This window comes from Lycium barbarum, chromosome 2 (assembly GCF_019175385.1).
Source record: "Lycium barbarum isolate Lr01 chromosome 2, ASM1917538v2, whole genome shotgun sequence".
NCBI classification, from domain to species: domain Eukaryota; kingdom Viridiplantae; phylum Streptophyta; class Magnoliopsida; order Solanales; family Solanaceae; genus Lycium; species Lycium barbarum.
Genome location: NC_083338.1, coordinates 127,838,280 through 127,860,788, shown reverse-complemented (window position 1 = coordinate 127,860,788; position 22,509 = coordinate 127,838,280). Strand labels below are relative to the sequence as shown.

The 22,509-nt window shown below is 33.5% G+C and overlaps 3 protein-coding genes across 4 annotated transcripts; 1 reads left to right on the top strand and 2 right to left on the bottom strand.

Moving 5' to 3' along the window:
* The first annotated feature begins 6,858 nt into the window (after positions 1–6,858).
* On the top strand, positions 6,859–8,020 carry LOC132627161 (putative FBD-associated F-box protein At5g56440). Its single transcript, XM_060342328.1, has 2 exons — positions 6,859–7,029; positions 7,386–8,020. The coding sequence occupies exons 1-2, from the start codon at positions 6,871–6,873 to the stop codon at positions 7,629–7,631; spliced, it is 405 nt and encodes a 134-aa protein (XP_060198311.1). The 5' UTR covers positions 6,859–6,870; the 3' UTR covers positions 7,632–8,020.
* A 136-nt stretch (positions 8,021–8,156) lies between these two features.
* On the bottom strand, positions 8,157–13,104 carry LOC132627160 (PLASTID TRANSCRIPTIONALLY ACTIVE protein 6, chloroplastic). Its single transcript, XM_060342327.1, has 6 exons — positions 12,531–13,104; positions 11,388–11,456; positions 11,158–11,262; positions 10,496–10,615; positions 8,767–8,856; positions 8,157–8,677 (listed from the first exon to the last, which is right to left on the bottom strand). The coding sequence occupies exons 1-6, from the start codon at positions 12,993–12,995 to the stop codon at positions 8,561–8,563; spliced, it is 966 nt and encodes a 321-aa protein (XP_060198310.1). The 5' UTR covers positions 12,996–13,104; the 3' UTR covers positions 8,157–8,560.
* Positions 13,105–16,511: 3,407 nt separating this feature from the next.
* Positions 16,512–20,501, bottom strand: LOC132627159 (small ribosomal subunit protein mS80 (rPPR6)). Of its 2 annotated transcripts, none has more exons than XM_060342324.1 (2): positions 18,545–20,500; positions 16,512–16,861 (listed from the first exon to the last, which is right to left on the bottom strand). In XM_060342324.1, exon 1 carries the CDS (start codon positions 20,393–20,395, stop codon positions 18,548–18,550), a length of 1,848 nt encoding a protein of 615 aa, XP_060198307.1. In that variant the 5' UTR covers positions 20,396–20,500; the 3' UTR covers positions 16,512–16,861; positions 18,545–18,547. The 2 variants fall into 2 exon arrangements, with proteins under 2 accessions (XP_060198307.1, XP_060198308.1); XM_060342325.1 differs by lacking the exon at positions 16,512–16,861 and adding an exon at positions 18,150–18,168 and having other exon boundaries at positions 18,545–20,501.
* Positions 20,502–22,509: the final 2,008 nt, after the last annotated feature.

The window sequence follows — 22,509 nt, the reverse complement described above, 5'->3', positions numbered from 1 at the left end:
TTGATTTGTTTGCCCGTATTTGATCTTTCATGTGCCTTTTCTTGAGCCGAGGGTCTTCCGGAAACAGCCTCCCTACCTAAGATAGGGGTAAGGTCTGCGTACACTATACCCTCCCCAGACCCCACATTGTGGGATTCACTGGGTATGTTGTTGTTGTTGTACCTAAATATCAATCATAAAAAGTAACATTAGATTTTGTTATAAATTCTCAAAGGATTGTTCTACTTATAATATGAACTTAAATAAAACTTTATTTATGATTGAGTATATAACTTAATATCGTTGTATAATAAAAAGAATTAAATCCATAAAGTGTGTGTATGTATACACACACACATATACATAAGTTTCACTGATATCGTATTCTCTATTGTCAATGTATAAACAACTTTTGGTTGTCATTAATGGAAGAATTTTTAAATAATAATTTAAATTTTTTTTAATTATAAATAGATAATCTTTTAGGAATTTGTTATAGAATATACCTCTGTTTTTATTAATTAATTTGTATTATCTGCCTTGAAACATATTTATAAAGTTATTATTACCTGTTATTTTTACTTGTATAAATACATATATTAGAGTTTTGATTATTATTAATAAAAAAAAATTCTTATTGTTCTCATTTATGTCATTATAGAACGATATTAAGTTATATACTCAATTAGAATTTCTTACTTTTCTTTTTCCGTCTTGAAAATAATATTTATTTTCTTATAGGAAATTTGTTACATAGATTAAGAAGATAAAAAAATATCATCATGATTTTAAAGAGATAAAAGAATCATCATGATTTTAAAGAGATAAAAGAAAAAAAAAAAAAAGACAAGTTGATAATATAAGGGTAAATAGGAATTTAAACAAGTTAATTAGGATAAAGGGGGGAGAATGGTTATTATTCAAAGTTGAGGAGGGAGTTTAATTTTTAAAGCAAAGTTGAGGGGTGAAAATGATTTTCACCCTTTTCCCATTAGATATATGCTTGCATTTGCATAACCAACTAACTCCAAGGGTGGACCCACGTTGAAGCAAGCGGGTTTAATTAATTGAACGGAAAAGGCTCAAATATGTCATCGAACTATCAGAAATGACTCATTTATGCCACTCGTCAATAATTTGGCTCATTTATGCCACTCCTCAATAGTTTGACTCATTTATGCCATCGCCGTTATCAAAATGACTCACCCATGCCATTTTTCATTAACGTCGGTTTTACAATACCAGATATGATATGTGACCTCCAACTAGATGGTTGTGGGTGGGTCGGGAGTATGACTCCAATTTTTTGTTAATTTGAGATTTAAAATTAGACTGATTTAATTAAACAATATAGGCTTCTAATTGGAGGCCACATGTCATATCTGGTATTATAAAACCGGCGTTTAATAAAAATGGCATGGATGAGTCATTTTGGTAATGACGATGGCATAAATGAGACAAACTATTGATGAATGACATAAATGAGTCATTTCTAATAGTTCGATGGCATAAATGAGCTAAACTATTGATGAGTGACATAAATGAGTCATTTCCGATAGTTCGATGCTTTTTCCGTTAATTGAATATGATTGAACCATTTTTTTTTTTTTACTATTTACGTATGCAAAAAGAGTTATGTTAGTTGTCTCTAACTAGTTATATCACAATTCAACAACCCAAATTGAATAGTTAATCAATACGTTTAGTGTTTAAATATAAAATATTTTAATTTCTAATAATAATGTTTAGGGAAGATTACCATTTGTTATAATTTTATTTCCCTTTCATTTTGTTTCTCTTTCTTCTCCGCTTTTTACTATCGCCAATGCAAACTTAATTGTGTTCTAATTTATTTGGATATGCATGGTACAACACTCATATTTAGTTGACAACAATATTTACTTCGAATAATGAATATTGTACTGCTGCAATACTCGAAGTTTTATCCTCCCTTCTTATATAATGCTTATTTTCAAGGTTTCTAAACATTCTTTTGAGGGTTTCATTTTTGTCTATCTATTGTACTCGAGACATATGTTCTTAACTTTTTAATGATTGGTTTACTCTTTTGTATATGAACAGACTCTCTTCCTCTCAGTAGTTGATTAGTGAGCTCCGGATTTGATTTTTGTGTAGACTCCTTATGTGTTTATTCAGTTATTCCTTGATTATTTATTTATTTTAAGGATTATCCAGGAAATTAAGATAATGTGCGATCCGTTAGTTCTGTGTACTTAGAAAACATGTTTTATCATGGATGATATTTTTTTAGTAGTTTCAAACTATTTATAAAGAAACACTTTAATTATTCATTAACTGTTTGAATAGATTTCAGATAGAAAGTTTTATATTATTTTTAAAGTAATGATTGCGTGCCATGTCAGATTTTTTGCTGATAAGAAAGATGTTACCTCATTTTTGTGATTGGTTAGAAACATATCTTACCTTAGGGGAGACGTACGTTTCATTCTCAACACTTAAATTTTTAAGATGAAATAACCGGGGCAGAGCCAGCATACGATTTGCGGTTTCAATCGAACTCTATAATTTTAGTTCAAATTTTATATTTATCTTGAAAAATTCATTGAATATATATAAATTGTTACTTTAGAACTCAATAACTTAACCGAATTAGAATTCTGAACCCACAAACTTTAAATCATGATTCCGCCTCTGAAAATAACAGTAAATTATACAAAAAATCTCAATAGTAATTGTTTTGACATGTGGATGTAGTATGTTTTATTGTAATTAATGTTTTCAATACAGATATTATTGTAAACTTTGTCTACTTTGAGAAACATTAGAGTTCGGAGGTCTCGGAGAAAACGCTTTTAACTTCTGTTATAAAAGAAATGGACGAAAATCATTTTCACCCCCAAATTTTGCTTTAAAAATTAAACTCCCCTAACAACTTTGAACAATAGACATTCTTTCCTCCTCTATTTTATACAATGACTATTTCACCCTTATTTTTTTCAATCCTCGATCCATTTATGTAATACATTTTTATATTATATATAATATTTTTTTTAATTTAGGTATTTATAGATTCTTATTTAAGTTCATTAACATTATAAGTAGAATAATACTTTTATGAATTTGTAACAAAATCTAATGCTATTTCTTATGATTGTTATTTCAATATTGTACGCAGTAAGTATGTATATATGTATGTACATGTATATTTAAGTTTCACTTCTCTCTTATTCTCTATTGTTTATGTAAATAAACAAGTTTTGATTGTCATTAATGAAATATTTCTTAAATTATAATAAAATTCATTTGCAGTATAAATAAATCATTTATAAAAATTTGCCTCTATTTTTTAATTGTTTTTGCGTTACCTGCATAGAAATATATTTATAAAGATAATATGAAATGTTATTTTTCACTTGTATAAATAAATATTAAGTGATTATTTTTAATAAAATTATTTTTTTGTTTATTTGGCTAATTATAGAACATCATTAACTTATATACTCAATTAGTATTTCTCACTTTTTTCTTCGCCTAGAAGATAATATTTATTTTTTTACTAGAAATTTGTTCCATAAATTAAAAAAATGAAAAATATCATGATTTTAAAGAAGTTAAAAAAAAAAAAAAAAAAAGAAGAAGACAAAAGTTGATAATGTAAGGATAAAATAGGCATTTTAAAAAGTCAATAAGGATGGGGAGTGGGGGAGGGGAATATCTATGCTTCAAAGTTGAGGGAAAATTTGATTTTTAAAGCATAATTGTGAATGTAAATGATTTTCACCCTAAAAGAAATAAGGGACCTCGTATTTTATAGAAAACTTTGTCTACTTTTGGGGGAAAATAGTTAACCGATCTAATATTTTTTACATAGTCAATGAATAAAACTTGAACTCTATGTTCTTTTACGTAGTAGTTGTTTAGTATAAAACACTATTTAACTTGCAAAGCACTCGTTATAACTAAAAACCTCACGAGTGTATGATTCTGTACTCTCCTAAATCCCTAATAAATAAGGGTCTATTTGGTCAAGCAGCTAAAAACTGCTTATTTTGAGAAGTGTTTTTGAATAATCTGTTTGACCAAACTTCTAAAATCAGCTTCTTTTAAAAAGTGTTTTTTCTAAAAGTATTTTTCAAAAAAGTACCGAAAAGCAATTTGTGTTTGCCCAATTGATTTAAAAAGTACTTTTGAGCAGCAATTAGTGTTTGGACAAACTTTTAAAAAGTGCTTTTAAGTGTATTTTTCTCAAAAGTACGGCAAAAACTGTTTTTTTTTTTTAGCTTCTGCAAAACTGTTTCTGCTATTCTCCAAAAACACTTATTTTCTCCCAAAAGCTTGGCCAAACACCTCACTTTTTTAAAATAAGCACTTATTGAAAAAATAAGTACTTATGGGGGAAATATGAGCTTGGACAAACATGCTATAAAAATGTTTTTCAAAAAAGTACTTTTCGTGAGAAGCAGTTTGTGTTTGGATAATTCATTTGAAAAGTGCTTTGACGGCTTTAATAAGCAGATTGTGTTTGGCTAATCTTCTTAAAAAAGTGGTTTTAAGTGTCAAATTATAAAAAAGGACAAGTATCAATTAACGTTTACTATCAAGATTGTTTTATAAAGAGAAATTATTTTAAATATCTATTATGGAAGACTTCAATTAAGTTTGTACTTTTATTTAATTAAAATATAATAATACATAGATAAATAAAAAAACAAATTTTAAATATTATTATAATATCAACACGATGATTTAAATATACTAGAAAACTACAACCAAAATAAAATTCAAAGTCATTCCACAAATTAAAATTCAACACAAAGAATTTTTTATTAGAAATTAATGGATTAATGAGGGATATACTTGGTAAATATGTATTTATGGCAGGAATATTTTTGTCTTGAAAAAAATAATTTCTGCTTCTGCTTTTTTCAAGAAGCCCCAACCGCAGAAAAACTGGTTCTGCTTCTACTTAAAAACAATTTTACTAATTGGCCAAACATCTCAAATATCCAAAATAAGTGTTTTTTCTCGAGAAAAAAAGAAGCTCTTTTGGCATTAAAACCGCTAGGCCAAACAGGCTCTAAATTGGCTCTACCCAAATATATAGTTACTCCTTCTGTCCCAATTTAGAGAAAAGGACATAAATGGTCTCTTAATTATGAGAGTAGGTTCAAAATAATCCCTCAACTATGCACTTAACGGTTTTGATCCTTTAAATTTTCCACAACTTAACAAAAATGGTCCCTACTATGAGGATTGGTTAAAATAGTCCCTTAAGTATGTAATTAATAGTTTTGGTCCTTTAAGTTCGCCAAAAACTAACACTTTTAATCTCCAACAAAATATTCATCGAACTTTGTTTGTTAGATTTGATGAGAACTACGAAAAAAAAGGAAAAAATTTGCGAGACACGTTCAGAGGTACACATTACTAAAAAAAAGACCAATACCTCGAGATAAAATTGGCGGACGTTAGTCGGTTATAGGGAAACATCAAGGAAAAAACCTACAGACTTGATAATGTCAGAAAATAGTGTCTCGGAACACAAAGACTGACGGACTCTGTCGATTAAAACCGAGGGAGTCCATCGGCTAAGTAAAATACACTAGACTGAAGACCAGGTATAAAAATAAATACTTCCATTGTAGTGATTCTTTTTTAAAAAAAATAGTTTCCGTGCATTTTTCCTCGAAAATAACCGACGAAAGTTCGTTGGTTTTCATAAAACAAAATAATAATAAAAAAAAATAGTGTCCCTCGATTTTATCCATCAGTCTCTGTCCATTGTTCCTCAATTTTATCCATCAGTTTCCGTCCATTGTTTTTTCTTGTTCTTAGTAGTGACAATTTTTATAGTTTCTGCTATTTCTAATTTATTTCTAAGGTCCGGTGTATTTTACTTAGTCAATGGACTCCCTCGGTTTTAATTGACACAGTCCTCTGTCTTTATGTTCCGAGACACTATTTTGTAACATTATCAAGTCTGTTGGTTTTTTTTTTTTCCCTATAACGGACTAACGCCCGTCGGTTTTGTCCTGAGGTATTTGACCTTTTCTTTAGTAATGTGTACCTCTAAATGTGAGTTCTCGCTATTTTTTTTTCATAATTCTCGTCAAATCTAAAAAACAAAGTTCAATGAATATTTTATCGGAGACTAAAAGTGTTAACTTTTGACGAACTTATAGGACCAAAACTGTTAATTTCATACTTAAGGGACTATTTTTAATCAACCCTCGTAGTTAAAGGGCTATTTTTACTAACTTGTGGCAAACTTAAAGGACTAAAACTGTTAAATGCATAATTAAGACACTATTTTGAACCTATTCTCATAGTTAGGTACCATTTATGTCCTTTTCTCCCCAATTTACAACACTTTTCTCATGGCGTCTGCTTGCAATAAGCGGCATAAGGAACAGCGTGACAATCATGCCGTGTTAATAGAATCATCAACGACTTGCCTGACTCATATCCTCTCTTGTGTGAACTGCGATGTTTGACCAGCAGAACGAACTTCACGATTGGTTACGTTGGGCTATCGATAATGATCATATTCAAGATTTTAGTTTGCAGAATTTCAAGAATGGCCTAGAGGTTTTGCCTGCACGATTATACTGGTGCAAAACACTAAAGGTTCTTGAATTGCGTGGCCAAATAAGGATCAATTGTCCTGAAGTTATTTTTCTTCCGAGACTAAAAACTCTTAGTCTAATTACTGTTCACTATAAGGGCAGTGTGATGTTCGTAAGCTTGTATCGAGGTGTCCAATGTTGCAATCTCTTTATGTCGAAACGGATGGTTATGATAATGTGTCTAAGTTTGTTATAAGCTCTCGTGTTTTGAAAAATCTCATAGTTAAATACACCTAAACTTGAGTATCTAAATTTGATGGATAAAGTTTCTGAAACATATTCAATGGAAGATATATCTTCCTTAGTTCGGGCAAGCGTCAATGTTATTATTCCATTGCAACTCTCAAATGAAGGTAAAAATGAAAGGGCCAAATCGTTTGCTAGATTGATGCAAGCACTTCATAGAGTGAAGGATTTATATATCTCAGTGCCAAACCTTGCGGTGTGCTACAGAACTCTCTTTATTTTTAGTTTTATTATTATCAGTATCGCTTTTTATAACTATGATTTTCGGCCAGTATAGTTTTGGGCCACTTCAATATTGATCACTATACTAAACTCTTGAAGGCTTGAATACAACATTCTCTTTACTCTGATTTTTATCAATGTTAGCTACTACTCTTAATCATGTCTTAATTAATGTTGTTATCCTCTAATTTTAGTGACCGGTTTTGTGCATATGATGATCTATCTATTTTTTGGATGTGTGTGACAATTATCCAACATGAATATGTTGATTTCTCTCTAATTAAGTGAAAATGTATATATGAATGTAAAATTTTGTTTTATTGCCCTCAGGGAAACACTAATTGGTGGCAACCTACTCATGTGCCTGGATGTGTATATTCATGTCTCAAAGGCATTTCAGTTGGCAGTTTTGATGATGATGAAGATGAGTTTGCTATGTTGAGCTATATTCTTGAGAATGCCCGAGTTTTGCAGACAGTGAAATTGCGTGCTTCTATTCAGGCAAAGTATCGTATGCTACAAAGAATAACTAAATTTCCAAGGAAGTCTCAAGCATGTCAAATTGATTTTGTCTAAGACTTGTGTTTGCTATTTGCTAGGCAAGACCAGAGTCTATCTTTATTAGATTTTCATAATATGTAGGAAGTCTGATTTTCAGAGTTGTCTGTTGGAATCAACACTTGGCAGTTTAGTGATTTTGGGTGTATGACCAAAAAAAAAAAAAGTGTCCAACTTCACTTCACAAATCTCAATTACTAGTTGGCATTAGTAAAAGTTACCTCCGTACATGTTACTCGATTGTTATAATAAATTTCTCCATTTGATGCTTTACCTATTACTTATAATTCCATTAATCTCTTAATGCAACCTAATCACAAAACAAGCGCAGAAGTTAACTATGTTTTTTAATCTATAGCGATCTTAAAATGTCACAATGACTCTCAATATTTAGTTATGAGCTTATGGTAGTGTATAAACTGTAGATTACGTTTCAACCAAAGAACTAGTAATACCTTACTGCATGAGCAAATTACCAACAGGTGTGGTTAAAACTAGCCCAAAAAAAAAAAAAAAAGCAAATTAACTACTATAAAACAGTAGTAAAATTTTAAAGCAAATTCAATTGCACTGTATTCCCAATGCTTCCAGCTTTCATAATTAGGAAAGAAAATGCACAACCATCTTTGTTTCGAACACTATTGCTTTGCCACAATGTTATTGATCAAGTTTGCACATCTCCTTCTACTGGAAATACTGTGAATTTGTTTGCTACATTACTTTCTATGTAAGCTAACCCTAAACCTTCTTCCACTGATAATTTTCACAAGCCATGGAGCCACAGACAATGTACGATTACGATTCTGAAATTTGGAAGCCATTGCCTCTATCAGTACCATGAACATTTTTGCATCAACCAAGTCGCTTCCTTCAGCTATTAGGGTATTCGATCTGTCTAGCTCTTCCAGCATTTCCGAGATGTTACCAGAGAAATATTCATTGGCCAACTAAAACCAATTTGAAACACTGAAGTCCCTTAGCTTACTAAGGTGTCTTTCCATGTCTTGCCTTGACTTGTTCCACTCTTCTTTCTCTATCACAGTGGTAAAATCATCTCTTTCCTCCTAAATTAATATGATGCTCACTCATCAGAGATGGATAGACAGCAACAATAATACAAAGGTAAGTAAGAATTTGAGTTCAGAATACTCACTGATGGTATAATTTTGAACGAGTTCCCATTATCACGGATGACAAGTAAATCATTCTTCCTATCCCTGCTTCTTCCTCCAGGAACTGTCACCTATTTTTTGAAAACAAAATAACTTTTTAAAACTAACAATAAAGGAAGCAACCAAAGGTTACAAATAACTGGGAGACGTAAAACATTTTAAGCTGGTCAAACCATAAGACCTCACATCTTCATACTATATCTGAATGTTTTAACAGATAGGAGTAAGAAGCAAAAGCAGAATAAGCAATTGGAGCAAGGGTAACAGTTTTATATCCATCCATCAGGCAAGCAAAAGCCGTAAGTATGGAGTCTACTAGGAATATCATGAATAAGGGTCTGACTATTCTGTTTAAATCCTGACGCATTCTAAAGAAGAGTACCGAAAAAGAAGATCAACATTCTCTACTTTATCTGAGAGTCTGTCCGTGTGTTTCTTGATACAACGAAAGCAGCTCCGGATGAAATCATAACACCTTTCAGAAGCACTTTTGATGGAGGAAAGTTCAAGAACTTGGAGCTCGAACTATCGCACTCTGAAGACTATACTTGGGCATCTAATAGCATGTTTGGCCAAGCTTCTGCAAAGCCAAAAGTGCCTCTCTTTCTTTAAGTGCTAACTTTAGAGAGTTGAGGAGTTTGGTCAAGCTTTTAGGGGGGAAATAAGTGCTTTTACGTAGTAGCAGAAGTTGTTTTCTAGAAGCAGAAAAACATCTTTTATACAGAAGCATTTTTAGAACCTTGGCCAAGCACAAATTGTTGCTCTAATACGGGAAAAAGTAATTTTCAAATTGATAAGTCAAACACAAACTGTACTTTCCAAAAGCACTTTTCAAATAAGCAGATTTTGGAAGTTTGGCCAAACTGGCTATAAGACCAATTCAACCAAAACATTTAAACCACCTGCTCAAAGCCACATATCTTTGGCTCAATATTCATTTATTATCAACTTTTTGAATGGCTCTTTCTTTGTTGCTCAGATTCTCCAAAAATGTTCCTGTACTCGTATCGAGTCCTCCAAAAATGAAATACTTTATGAGGATCCAGCATGCACCTACAGCATTTTTGAAGAGTCTGAGCAACATAGGATTTTAGGTTAATTCTAAGTGTAGTCCCTAAATCATAGCCCAAACAGTTAATTAACAGAACCACCACCACCCCTCCCTTTCCCGTCTAAAAATGAAATCCTTTGGCATTATCAGTAAAGTGGAAATGGCTCTTTTGCGACTGGTATACGTTTTTGGGGAGTAATTGTCAATTTACTCCTGCTCTATTGCAAACAAAACATTAAGCCTAATCAGTGCAAGATAGTCATTGCAGCCTTACCCCTACCCCTCTTCCATGGAACAAACAAAATAAATTTAAACTTAAATCCTTCAGTTTCCGCCCTTTACCCCTTACCCTCTTCCATCCAAACTCCTCCTGACCTCTACACCCTTTCCCTTGAACAACCCCATTTCCTGAAATTCCTATGCTCCTTTGCACTGTAAAATTTGGCCAGAATTGGTCTTTGACCGGTGTAAATTGTTAAACATATCTTCAAAGAATTAACAATTAGAACACCATTTATACAGGCAGCAGATTCAGCTATATGAAAATGAAAAAGCTATGTCCACGAAAGAAAAGATAAGCATCAGGCAAGTTAGTTGATGCATAAAAAATTAGCAAATCTAGAAGAAAAGGTGTTAGATCAAGCATCACAATTACTTACCACTACTTTGGCTCTCGTGATTGATTTGGTTTTTGAATCAATAACGTATATTTCTTCAAAATCAAGAGCAAACTCTGGATCACCTGCCCTGCGGTTCCTGTAGTGCTTTGTCAAGAATACCTGCAACAGAGATACGCTGATCATACAACCCATAGAATGCAAGAGTAAATGTTCTTACTTTCCGATTCAAATGAACAGAGCCTTCATACCAGTCAAGATGAAATGTTTTGGATTAAGTACTTGAATGTCATAGTTGTGTGATACAATCATAAGAAATTTGATGAGTTTTTTTTAGGATACATTGATGGAGTACAAGAGGTCAGTATATAAGGCTTAAACAAAAAAAAAAATCCTAAATAAGCACCAAAAATGGGTAAGAAAGTTTTGGGACTCCATCCAAAGACAAAAAAAGAAAGAGGATTAAGGGGAGACCTTCCTAAAAGTAAAAAGAAACAAAACAAACTAAAACAAGAATATAAAAGTGCCTATCTTTAACTTTCCTTTCTTTTTATGTCTCAATGGAAGCTCATTCCATGTAATATAGTCCAGCTTGCATTTGACTTCACAACTTAATACTACTTCACAATCTTCATATGTTTAGCAAAATATACAGCATATGGAAGAACAAATGTCTAATGAGTTGAAATAGAAAACATTGGTACCTTCATAACTTCCCTCTCGGATTTATACATAGGATCTCTAGGCGCATCAATGGGAGGCTCGGTGACATTGTAGCACCCATAATCACTCATTGCACACCTGATATACTACATGATAAAACATATTCTTGATCAGTAAGTTACTTAATCGCACTAAAACTATAGTAAGCCGAATCCTAAAAACTCAAAAGTAAGTCATACGGCATGTATAATCAAACATATAAACACTATACCTTCTGAGGCATTGGTGCAAGAACTCTGGGAATGGCATATATATCAGTATCGGGAGGTGTAACATACATCTGCATAACAAATAGAAATGATACTTCATTAGCTAGCACATACATTGTTAAAAATGGTAACTAACATTCAAATTTCACTAGCTGAATTCCCCTTCACCCCCAAACTTTGTTATAATGTTCTTTTCATTTGCTGACCTACCCGTGTTCAACATACACATGGGTGGGGGAGTATTAGGTGAAATCCTTCAAAATACTCTATAAACTTTATCAAATAGAACTATCCACACAGGATATTCAGTTGACATACCAAATACACACCCGTATTTGAGTCCATGTAACATGGAAAGACAAAACCCCTATTTTTCTTTAAATACCATCTGTGGTGTAATCCACCAGACAGCCTGTCCAGTCCACAAGCATAGGTTACCAAGGAAATCATGCTCATCAAGGTTGGAGCAGCTTATGTGGATATAGAGAAAATATAACCCTGTGGGTCGTTTGGTAGGGTGTATTAGGTAGAATAATGTTGGTATAAAATTTTAGTACACTGTTTGGTTGAAAATTTAAGTCTTGTACAACTAATACCAGTAGTACTTATACACCCTATTAAGTACTATTCTTATACATAGTAAACCATGGCATTAACAATACCCGTACTATTTATACACCCTATTCAGTATTATGTACAAATTATGCAATGCATGTTATTTTTAATACAATAAACCAAACAGTCAATAAGAATTAATGTCAGCATAACTAATCGCAGCATTACTAATCCCAACATAACTTGTCTTCGAACCAAACGACCCCTATTTCAAACCATTTTCTGAAAAATGATTTTTTTGAGCCGAGGGTCCAACGGAAACAACCTTTCTATATTCTACCCCCATAAAGGTAGGGGGCAAGGTCTGTGTACACTCCACCCTCTCCGGACCCCACTTGTGGGAATATATTGGGTATGTTGTTGTTGTTGTTGCAAAGGCATTAAATGCAGATATTTTATTCATAAAAAGAAACCAAACGATGCACTTTTCAATATACAAGTGTGCAGAACCTAGTACTCCACAACCGTACTAATACTCCCACCAAAAAAAAAAAAAAAAAAAGGAGAGACAGAGAGACTCAGAATATAACCTCACGAAAATCATAAACATCATTATCAGGGTCAGGTGGTTTTCTTATAAAGAAATCACAATCAAAAAGGCAAATCTTATGAAACTCCTCTTCATTAATCCTATAATCCACAATCTTCTCAGAATCCCATCCTTGAGTAAACACAAAACTACTACTATGCACCATTGCAATTTCATCACCACCCCTACCAAAAAGTGTATCATAGTCAACATCAAAATCCTTTTTATTGTCTGCTTCTTCTACTTCATCTTCATCCATGTCATAGTCATCTGGACCACCTCCATCAGCATCTCCATCATCAGCAAACACTCTAAAATCTGATCTTTTTGAGGCTTTAAACAAAATGGGGTTGTTGGTAATTGGTTTCGAAAAGCAAAGGGTGAAAAGGGTTGGTGTTGAAAGTGAAGGAAGTGGGGTGGAGAAAGTTGAAAACTTTGATGGAAGTGAGAAGAGGAGAGTAGACATGGTTGGAGAACAGGGAGAGGGAGTGAAGTGTGGGGGAGTGGATATGATTTTTGTACTTTTTGTTACTTATGTTTTGGTATCCTGGATTTGATACATAGCCCCCTCAAGATGTTCATAATACATACGGTTTATTTGTACTTTTAGGGGTGTGTTCGGTGAGGAAAATGCTTTTTCATGAGAAATAATTTCTGGAACAATGATTTTCGGATTTCTTATTTATCTTTTTGAGTTCGTTATGTAAGAAAAAAAAATAGAAATAATAATCAAAAACACACCTCAAGTATCACATTTTTTTAGTTTTCTACCTGAACTATCACGTGTAAAAGTTTTTTATCTAAACTATCACCAATTAGTTTGCAAAAAAAATTTCAACCTAATCTATCATTAACTAGTCTGCAAAACACACTTGAAAACTGATAGTTGAGGTGTGTTTTACAAACTAGTTGGTAATGATTCAAGTAGGAAAAGTGAACAACTAATAGTTGAGGTGCGTTTTGCAAACTAGTTGGTGATAGTTTAGGTAAAAAACTCTCACACCTGATAATTCAGCTAGGAAACTCAAAAAAAAGGTGATACTTGAGGTGTGTTTTTGACCCTTAACCTAAAAAATCATTATAGAATTATTTATATATAATCTAGATGAATACTATAAAGGTGGGTGATGTAGGGGTATGGGGTGGGAGTGAAGATGAGGTGGAAGGAACACAATTAGTGTGGAATGTCACTTGTTAAACTTGTTTTCTCTACTTTCGTTAGGAAAATTATTTTCTTTATTTGTAAGAAACTTGTTCTGTTAAACTAGTAGTTTGGTCCTCCTTGTGTTGGAAAGATAAAACTTAACATGGATGGTAATGTTAAAACACTTTCTACGGAATGTTGCCTTTGGAGGGATCTGTAGAGACGATAGGAAAAGTGGCTTGTTAGATACCCAAATAAGACGAAGCCTACTTCAAGTTTTACTATAAAATTGTGGAGCATCAAGCAAGGATTAAACGTTGCAAACTAAATGGATTATGAAGCAGTAGAAATAGAATCAGATTGCTTATTTGTTCTCAAGCTTATTATTGAAGATGACATAAACACCATCCACTTAGAAGTTGTTGGATTTTTAAGAGGTGTGAATGGGAAATGAATAGGTGTTTTCGAAAAGACACCAGGAGAAAGGATGCAATTTAAACAACACCTTTTTTTGCGTTGACTAGGCATGACTTTTCCGATAAGACACGATAGCACTTGTTCACACTATCCATTACTGGCTATAAATACCTGGCCGTTTTCTCAAATTTTTCCTTACGAAAATTCTGAAATCTCTCTTTTTTACTATATATTATTTTCTACATTATAAAGTAAGTTCGAAGTGTGATTCGACCGATCTTTTGAGTTCACTGAGTACTGGTGTTTGAAGTACAACTACACCGATGATAGCAATCCGTTCTATCCTGGAAGAAAATAATCCTAAACCTCAAGTATTAGGAGGAAATTAAGTTTCTTAAGGAAACGCAGTGAAATTAGTGGGCTCGGATTAATTTTTTGCTTTCTTCTCCATTTCTGATTTTACTTGGGTTTTGTTTTCAGCTTAGATTTCCAAATACAAGAAAATAACAGAACTATTATTGAAGATTGTAGATTTTTGTTATATGTCAACAAAATCACGATTAGACATGTCTGGAGGGAGGCAACTGGTGTAACAATTTTCTAACAAATGACGGACACAATCCTGAGGCTTTGATACTCTAAATAATGCATTTAAGGATGAAGATGGAGTTTCTACTCCGTATTGCTTTGAGCTTTGACAATTTTATTTAGTTTGTTTGTCCACTGTACTAAAGAAGATCGCTATAGATCCAAACTAGTTATGAAATATATAAGCTGAAAAGTACAACTCCTAGGAAAGTAGACATTATCTGTATTTAGATAAGTATGAAACAACAAAATGACCATGCGATTTAACGTGAACATATTTTGTCCATGAAAATGGCTACCACCGAGCAAAAGTCAAATAATTCCCGTAGGCTACACTTATTTGTCCAATATTTTTCTTCTTTTCGAATATATTTGTCCAATACTGAAAGCTACCCAAATACACTAGTAAGAAAAGTCAAAACTCTAGCTTCTGCCATCCTTTTCCACAAATTATCTGATACTTCCTTGGATTTAAACCCACAGCATTATCACTGGCGATGTAGTGAAATTTGCATTAGCATCTGCATTTCTTGTAAGATCAGATGGTGTACCTCTTCAGCAGACATAAGTTGAAGAACCCCACCTTTTCCACCACAACAGAAAAGCAAAAACATGAGCATTTTATGAAGAATGGAAGTTTACCGGTAGCAGAGTTTATTGCCTTGTCAAATGGTAAAGACCAAATTCCCCTTTGTAACTTAAGCACCAGAGAGCGTGAGATGGCAACATGATGGGATCCAAAGAATAAGACGTCATGCGGAAGCTAACAATTGCCGGCATTGAGTGACGATAAATCATAAACAAAGAGAAGTATGCTAAAATACGTGTGGAAACTGGTAGGCTATTGGCTTGAATTTGAAGGATTGGTCCTGGTGTAGCAAATAAAATTTGCTACAACAATCGTCTATCTCCATTCTGCATTTGCTACACCTATCATTCACAGAGGTCCAAAGACATCAAAGGTGATGTATTGCTAAACTTTATGATTTCTCACTGTCCATATCACTACCGCCTGGAAAATTGCAAGTAGAAGATAAAGTATGTGGGACATACGGATACATCAATCCTGTATATTGGTGTTCAGGTACAGTTACTCAAAAAACTGATGTTTATAGTTTTGGAATAATTTTTTCGAGCTTCTTATCTGGAGTCAATGAGATTATAGGACAACAATTAAAAGACTTCTATGATTTTGCTGTAAGATGCATTTAGAAGAAGGGACAATATCAACCAGATATGATTGATGTAGCAAAAGGGCTACGTAGAATCAAAGATATTAGAGAATGATGCACTTGTTCTTCACTGATTCTAAAGTGGGTTTAACTAATCTCGAGCGACTCTACTCATTGTCATTGCCCAAAGATTTTGAGTTAGATCTTCAGATTCTTTTACACAATGGGTAGTCTTAAAAATCAGCTTTGCCAAAGATTAAATACAAGGCATTGTAATTGTAAATTGCAGACATATATTATTGTCATTGTTATCGGTACTGCATTTCTAGATCATGAATAAATGCTAAGTTATAATGTGTTGTATTCTCTGCTTCATAGACAAGACCATGCTGCGCCCATCAGCTCATTTATGAGGAAGAAATGTATACATACACATGTAAGTGTTGCAGAGAGAAGCAGCATCTGCTTATCCTCTACAAATAGTGTAAATACCACATGAAATTCTGGTCATCTTGTGTAGATAGCCGCATAGAAACAACATTACAAATTTACTAGCAACACAATATCAAAACAATTTTTTTTTTTTTTTTTTTGAATAACAGCACAATATCAAAACAAATAGTCATGTAGAACTTCAATGTCTCACATCTGACAAGTAAAATCACATGAGACTCTGGTTATCTTTTAATAGTGTAGATAGAAAATGAAGTTAGAGCAGCGGCAGTAGAAACCAGCATTACAAATTTAACTACAATCAAACGAAAGGCAATGTAGATTTTCAACGTCTCACATCTTATAAGACTGCAAGTCAAAATTGAGTCAACAAGTTACTTGCCAAAAAAGAAGCTTGGATACTTTAAGGTGATGAGACAGCGTTCTCCTCTCACCAAAGCAATTGATGTGAAATTATGAACCAGTGGCCATACAGTAATCCCTTCTTCAGCTATGACTAACATCCCATTCTTCTCTGTTCAGCAATTTATCTTGGGACACGAATCACCTGCTTACTAACTGCAACGGGCAGACAGAGAGGAACATATGAGGCAAAGTTTTTGTTGTTTTACTAAATGATACTTGCGCTTCACCAAGAAGTCAGACCCCTTACAAGCAAAGCATTTTTTATGTAATGGACAACGAGTTGGCTGCAATACCTAATGGGATCTTTACACAAATAGCCGACCGCATTCACTGTTTACTTTTCCTAACTATTGTACATAGGTTATGCATAGATTATACACAATTATAAACATATTTCATACTATATATATATATATATATGTATATATAGTATGAAGAATACATAATTAGGAGGGGGAGGGAAGATGGAGAATGTACGATCTTCCAACTCTTATGTCCCAAATTAATGCAACGAAAGGATTATATATCCCTTTACTCACAATGCTATGAAAGGAACTTCTCAGAGATCAAAAGCTACAGTAACCGAAAAATGTTACTCCCTCCATTTCAATTTGTTCTCTTTTTAGTCTGTTTAAAAAAAGAATGCCTTTTTCCTTTTTTGGCAACTCTTTAATTCCAACTTTCTTCATGGCATATTTAAGACCACAAGATTAAAGGGCATTTTGGTACATTCAACATATCTTCAGTTAACAACCACAAAATTCAAAAGTCTTCTTTACTTTCTTAAACTCCGAGCCAAGTCAAAACTAGACAGAAAAGTTGAAACGGAGGGAGTACACCTCTTTCTTCACATTAAAGAAATACAGTAATAAGGAGGAAGGGAAAGATAGGAGAAACTAATATTTTTTCTACTCGATGTATATAAAGATACTAATACACTATAGGATACAATATATGCATACTAGTCTATAGTGAAAACAGTATAGGATACTTCCTTAGGGAGGAAGCTATTAGAAACATGCAAGCTGTAACCTACAATATGTCCATGAACATGCAACTTAGAAGCTATACCTACGTAATTCAATTTCTATGCATGATCAAAGATGGTACCGTCAACAGGTTCCTCCAACTGAGTGAACTCACTTTTGGGTTACTCAATAGCATCATGACACTCCTTTATGTCAAGGAAACCAGAGATGCAAAGACAAAGATAAATAATAGTTGGAATCAAAATGCAATTGGAAGGAGAGCTCACAAAGAAAAAAACACTATAATGGTCAACAGTTCAAATTTGTGATGCCTTGGACGTATTAATTTTTTCATGCCTATAGCAGTTTTCAAATGGTTTGAAGAGCTTGTAAGGTTTCAAACCATTTAGTCCCAAACGGCTTTTGCTTTCTCGTAGATCCAATATCACTTTATCATGCATCTACCCTTTTTTGGACTTGCAACAGATTCACCTGATTGGTGCCTTTCTTTTAGTACATAACATATTTAATTGATAAATATACCAAAAAGAGAAGAAGCTGCAAATAACGTATTTCCACTGGTAGTCATAACACACCAAAATGGTCATTTTTTGGGCTGATGATGTGCCAACAGAGAACCACTAGGTAAATATAGGAAAAATGCACATCCCCATTCAACCCAAGAAATTTGGGAGCAAACATTATATAAAAATGAAAAAGAAGTATCTTTTATTAAGAATTATAAGGCTGTTCAGCATACAAAATGCAGGTGTTACAGTTTTAAGCGTGCCATTTATCTCAATAACCATAACAGAAAAATGAAACAGAAGATACAGATCCCTACAAATAAAGGCAGAGATCGGGGTACCTATTATGCTGTAGTCATTATTTCATTTGTTCCTACTTCTTCCTGCTCTAACTCCTTAACTGCTCTAACAAGACCCTTTGTGATTGCATTTAGATGCAGCCCATTCTCCTTCATCTCCTCAAGCAGCTTCTCTGCTGTTGTCCAATCTAAAGCCTTAAGGCAGAGAGATTGAATAATCTTGTTATATTCATCCGCATTAGGCTGAACACCATATTCCTTCATCTCTCCCAATAGTTCCAGAGCCTTGTCATACTTTTCAAGCTTGCAATAACCCCGAATAATTGTGTGATAAGTGACGGGACTCAGCTTGGAGTGCTTCTTTTTGGCTTCATTCAAAATCTTACGAGCCTCCTCCATCTCACCCCCTTTTGTATAACCGCTCATAATTACACTGTAAGTGTACACATCAGGTTTCAAACCTCTACCCTCCATCACCTTCAACAGTTTCCTAGCTTCTCCCATTTCTCCCTTCTTGGAGAGTGCATTAATAACCGTATTGAATACTGCATTGCCGGGAGGCGGTCCTGCATCGATCATTTTTAAGAGCAGGTTTTTGGCCTCATCAATGTCTACATCTTTTGCCCTACACAACCCGTTAATGACATACGAGAACGACTTAATGGCATGCTTCCGCTCTTTTTCAGGAAACTCATCTAACATCTCTAGTGCAAGTTTAACGCTTTCATCTTTGCGACAAAGAGAGCTGATCAAGAACTTAATAGAAGATACAGGCAGACTAATATTTTTCTCCTTTGCCGACAAGTAAACCAAGTGCGCATCTCTAGACTTATTTCCTTTACACAGAAAAGAAACAATTTTTCCGACTTTCTCGCCACCTTTAGGCAACATATCAGCATTTAGCATCTTCTCACAAACAGTAGAAGTCCAATCATAAATCGAACGCTTAGAAAGAGCTTCAATTGTAAAATAGTATGTATCAGCATTCGGAGCACATCCTAACTCCCCAAACTTATTGAAGATCTCGAACGCAGCCTTTCCTTTACCTAACCTCGACAGTAAAGCAATCAATTCATTAAGAATCTCAGCAGTCACTATCCCTTTCTCCTTTTCTCCAATCTCCTTAACCAAATCCCATAAAGCATAAACATTCCTACCTTCAATACAAACTGCAGTAACCAACAACTCAATCGCCCTATACGTCACATTAAACTCGGGTTTCTTCAACGCCCACTTGAAAAAAGAAATCAAATTCTCCCCAGGTATATATGGCGTCTCGAGCACTTTAACAACCAACTCCTCATTCAAAGACAACCCAATTTCCTCAAGACTAGACTCAATAGATCCATTAATACTACCACTACTCTGCAATAGAGACAACACACTCTCCAATTTCTCCAAATCTAATTCTTTTACTTCCTCCACTTCTTCACCATCTTCCATTACAACATTATTATCTCCAAAATCAGAGGAACCTTCATCGGATACAGATGAAACAACTTCAAGATTGTCTCCAAAAACAGTGTCTTTATTATCATTTTCCATTACAACCTTATTATCTCCAAAACTAGAGGACCCTTCATGGGATTCAGATGAAACAACTTCAAGATTGTCTATAAAAACAGTATCTTTATTATCATTTTCAATGGGTACAGAACCTAAAGATTCAGAATCTGAAGATGGGGTTGATGAGAAAAGTCTTGTTGTTTCATGTAAACAAGATTTGGAAGATAACCAATGAGAATAATAACGAAATGAAGATTCAAATGAACTCACTGTCACTGGAGCTAAAGTTTGATTCTTGGATATGTTGTTTTGGAGGCCATGAAAGCTTTGATTTGATACAAGTTTACTGAGAAATGATCTCCTTGCTACTAACGTTGATCTCCACATTCTCTCTTTCTCTATTCAGGATTGTGAGTGTACCTCTGTAAAACCCTATACTATTGTCTTTTTTGAGGTTTTTTTTGTTCTGGGCATAGCCAAAGTAAATAAAAGCCCGACCCAAGTCCTTATTTTACATATCCCAAACGCGAGCTTAAAATAAGCAGTTTATAAGTCAAAAAAAAAAATTAGAGGTAGACTAACTTATTTTTTTTTATTTATAAACTGTTTTAGATAAGCTAAGCTAAATAGATTCAATTATTTTTTTAGGCTTATTTTATGCATAAAATGGCTTTAAGCTGGCCAGCCAAACACTCAAAAAAACTTGAAAACAGCTTATAAGCAACTTATAAGCCAATCCAAACGGGCTCTTAATCGCATTGCCTGCGGGCGATTTATCAAATGCAATTTGTCTTTCGCCAAATGTGTAAATATACCCCTCAACTTTACAATTTAGATATACGTGCAGTTACACAAATGGTGCAAATCTTTTTTTTCGTTATCGAAATTTTTCAAAAAAAAAAAGAATCTATGTGGCTATAGAAAAAAAAAATAGCCCTTTTTTAAACGAACCAGACCTGAACCACCAGATAAGGCTTTAAAAAAATAAGCTTAAATCAATAGGTAGACTTATTTTTTAAAAGTCACGTGGCCTTTTTCTTAATTAAAAACAAGCTAAATGATTTTTTTAACATTATGTTAGCGAAAAGGTATATTTGTGCCATTTGTGTAATGGCAGGGTATATAGGCACCATTTTTTTAGTAAGGTGTATATTTGCTCTAAATCGCAAAGTTTAAGAATACATTTACACCTTTTTCCCTTTGTCGTTTATGAACTTGTGTAAAATTAGTATTTAAACCCCTTAATCTGTGTAGTAGAGTTAGTGGTAAAAAAACACATCTAAACTGTTACTATTTGTTTTTATTTTTGCGAATTTCATACCTCAACTATCCATTATTTCTTTTTTCTACCTAAACTATCACTCAATTTGCATTAAAACACAGGTCTGTGCTGAGTTGCTCGTGCGTTTGGTACACTCTCCATTTTTCGCTAAAAAGGAGTGTCAAGTGGCACTTTATGTGGCTAAATTTGTCCACCTAATCTAATTAAAATGATTCTTAGTGATTTAATTAAATGGGTAAAGTTAAGGGGTTTGTGTAAAATTTTAGAGTTTATTATTGGATTGTATAAAATTTTAGGATTGGACATAATTCAAAGGTTAGAAATGAAGAAGAAAGAAGGGGAAGAAATTTTTATGGGTTTTTTAAGCCACCATGCGCCTACCATCGAGTGATTCCAAACATTCGGTCAACTCAACAACGAGGTGTGTTTTAATACTATACTCTGATAATTTAGATAGGAAAACAAAACAGTGATTAGTGGAGGTATGAAACTCGCGAAAAAGTAATTATTTATGTATGTTTTTGACCATTAACTCCTTGTGTTCCAAACTTATTTAACTCGAATGACACATTTGATCCACGTCACTTGTCATGTCATTTTTTTTATCAACTGCATACGCGTACTTCTTGAAATGATCAAAAGAACTTTCAAACCATTGTAAAAGATCAGGAACTTCTAAAGGTTCGTTGGTTTGCGATATAGTTACGAAATTGTAATGTAAGAATTACTTATGCGGCAAGTAAAATATAAAAATTATTATGTAAATAATAAGTATAAATTATTGTATGATGAATTACTATATAGATATTGCTCAATATAAGGATATTTATTTTATCATTAGACGTTCGAAATTTATTGTTGGTAAGATTAATGCGAATTTATACAACCAAAAAAAAGGGAGAGAAAACATGAGGAGGAGGAAGAAGAAGATGAGAAGGAAGATGAGGAACCACCAAAGGATGTGGTGCATCGGATGAGACTGCTCCTCTCTTAATCAGAGTTTTCGAGTTCGAGCCTTGGATATGAAAAAATCCTTAGTAGAGAGCGCTTCCCCCCGAATGAGGTCCTATGCAGCCCGAATTCAAATATAGTTGGGCTTCAATGCGGGTACCGAGCATCAGGTGGGAAAAAAAAAAGAAGGAAGACGAGGAAGAAGAGAGAATGAGGTTAAATGAGTGTCCTTAAGAAGAAGAAAAATAGAGAACGATGTTAAATAAAT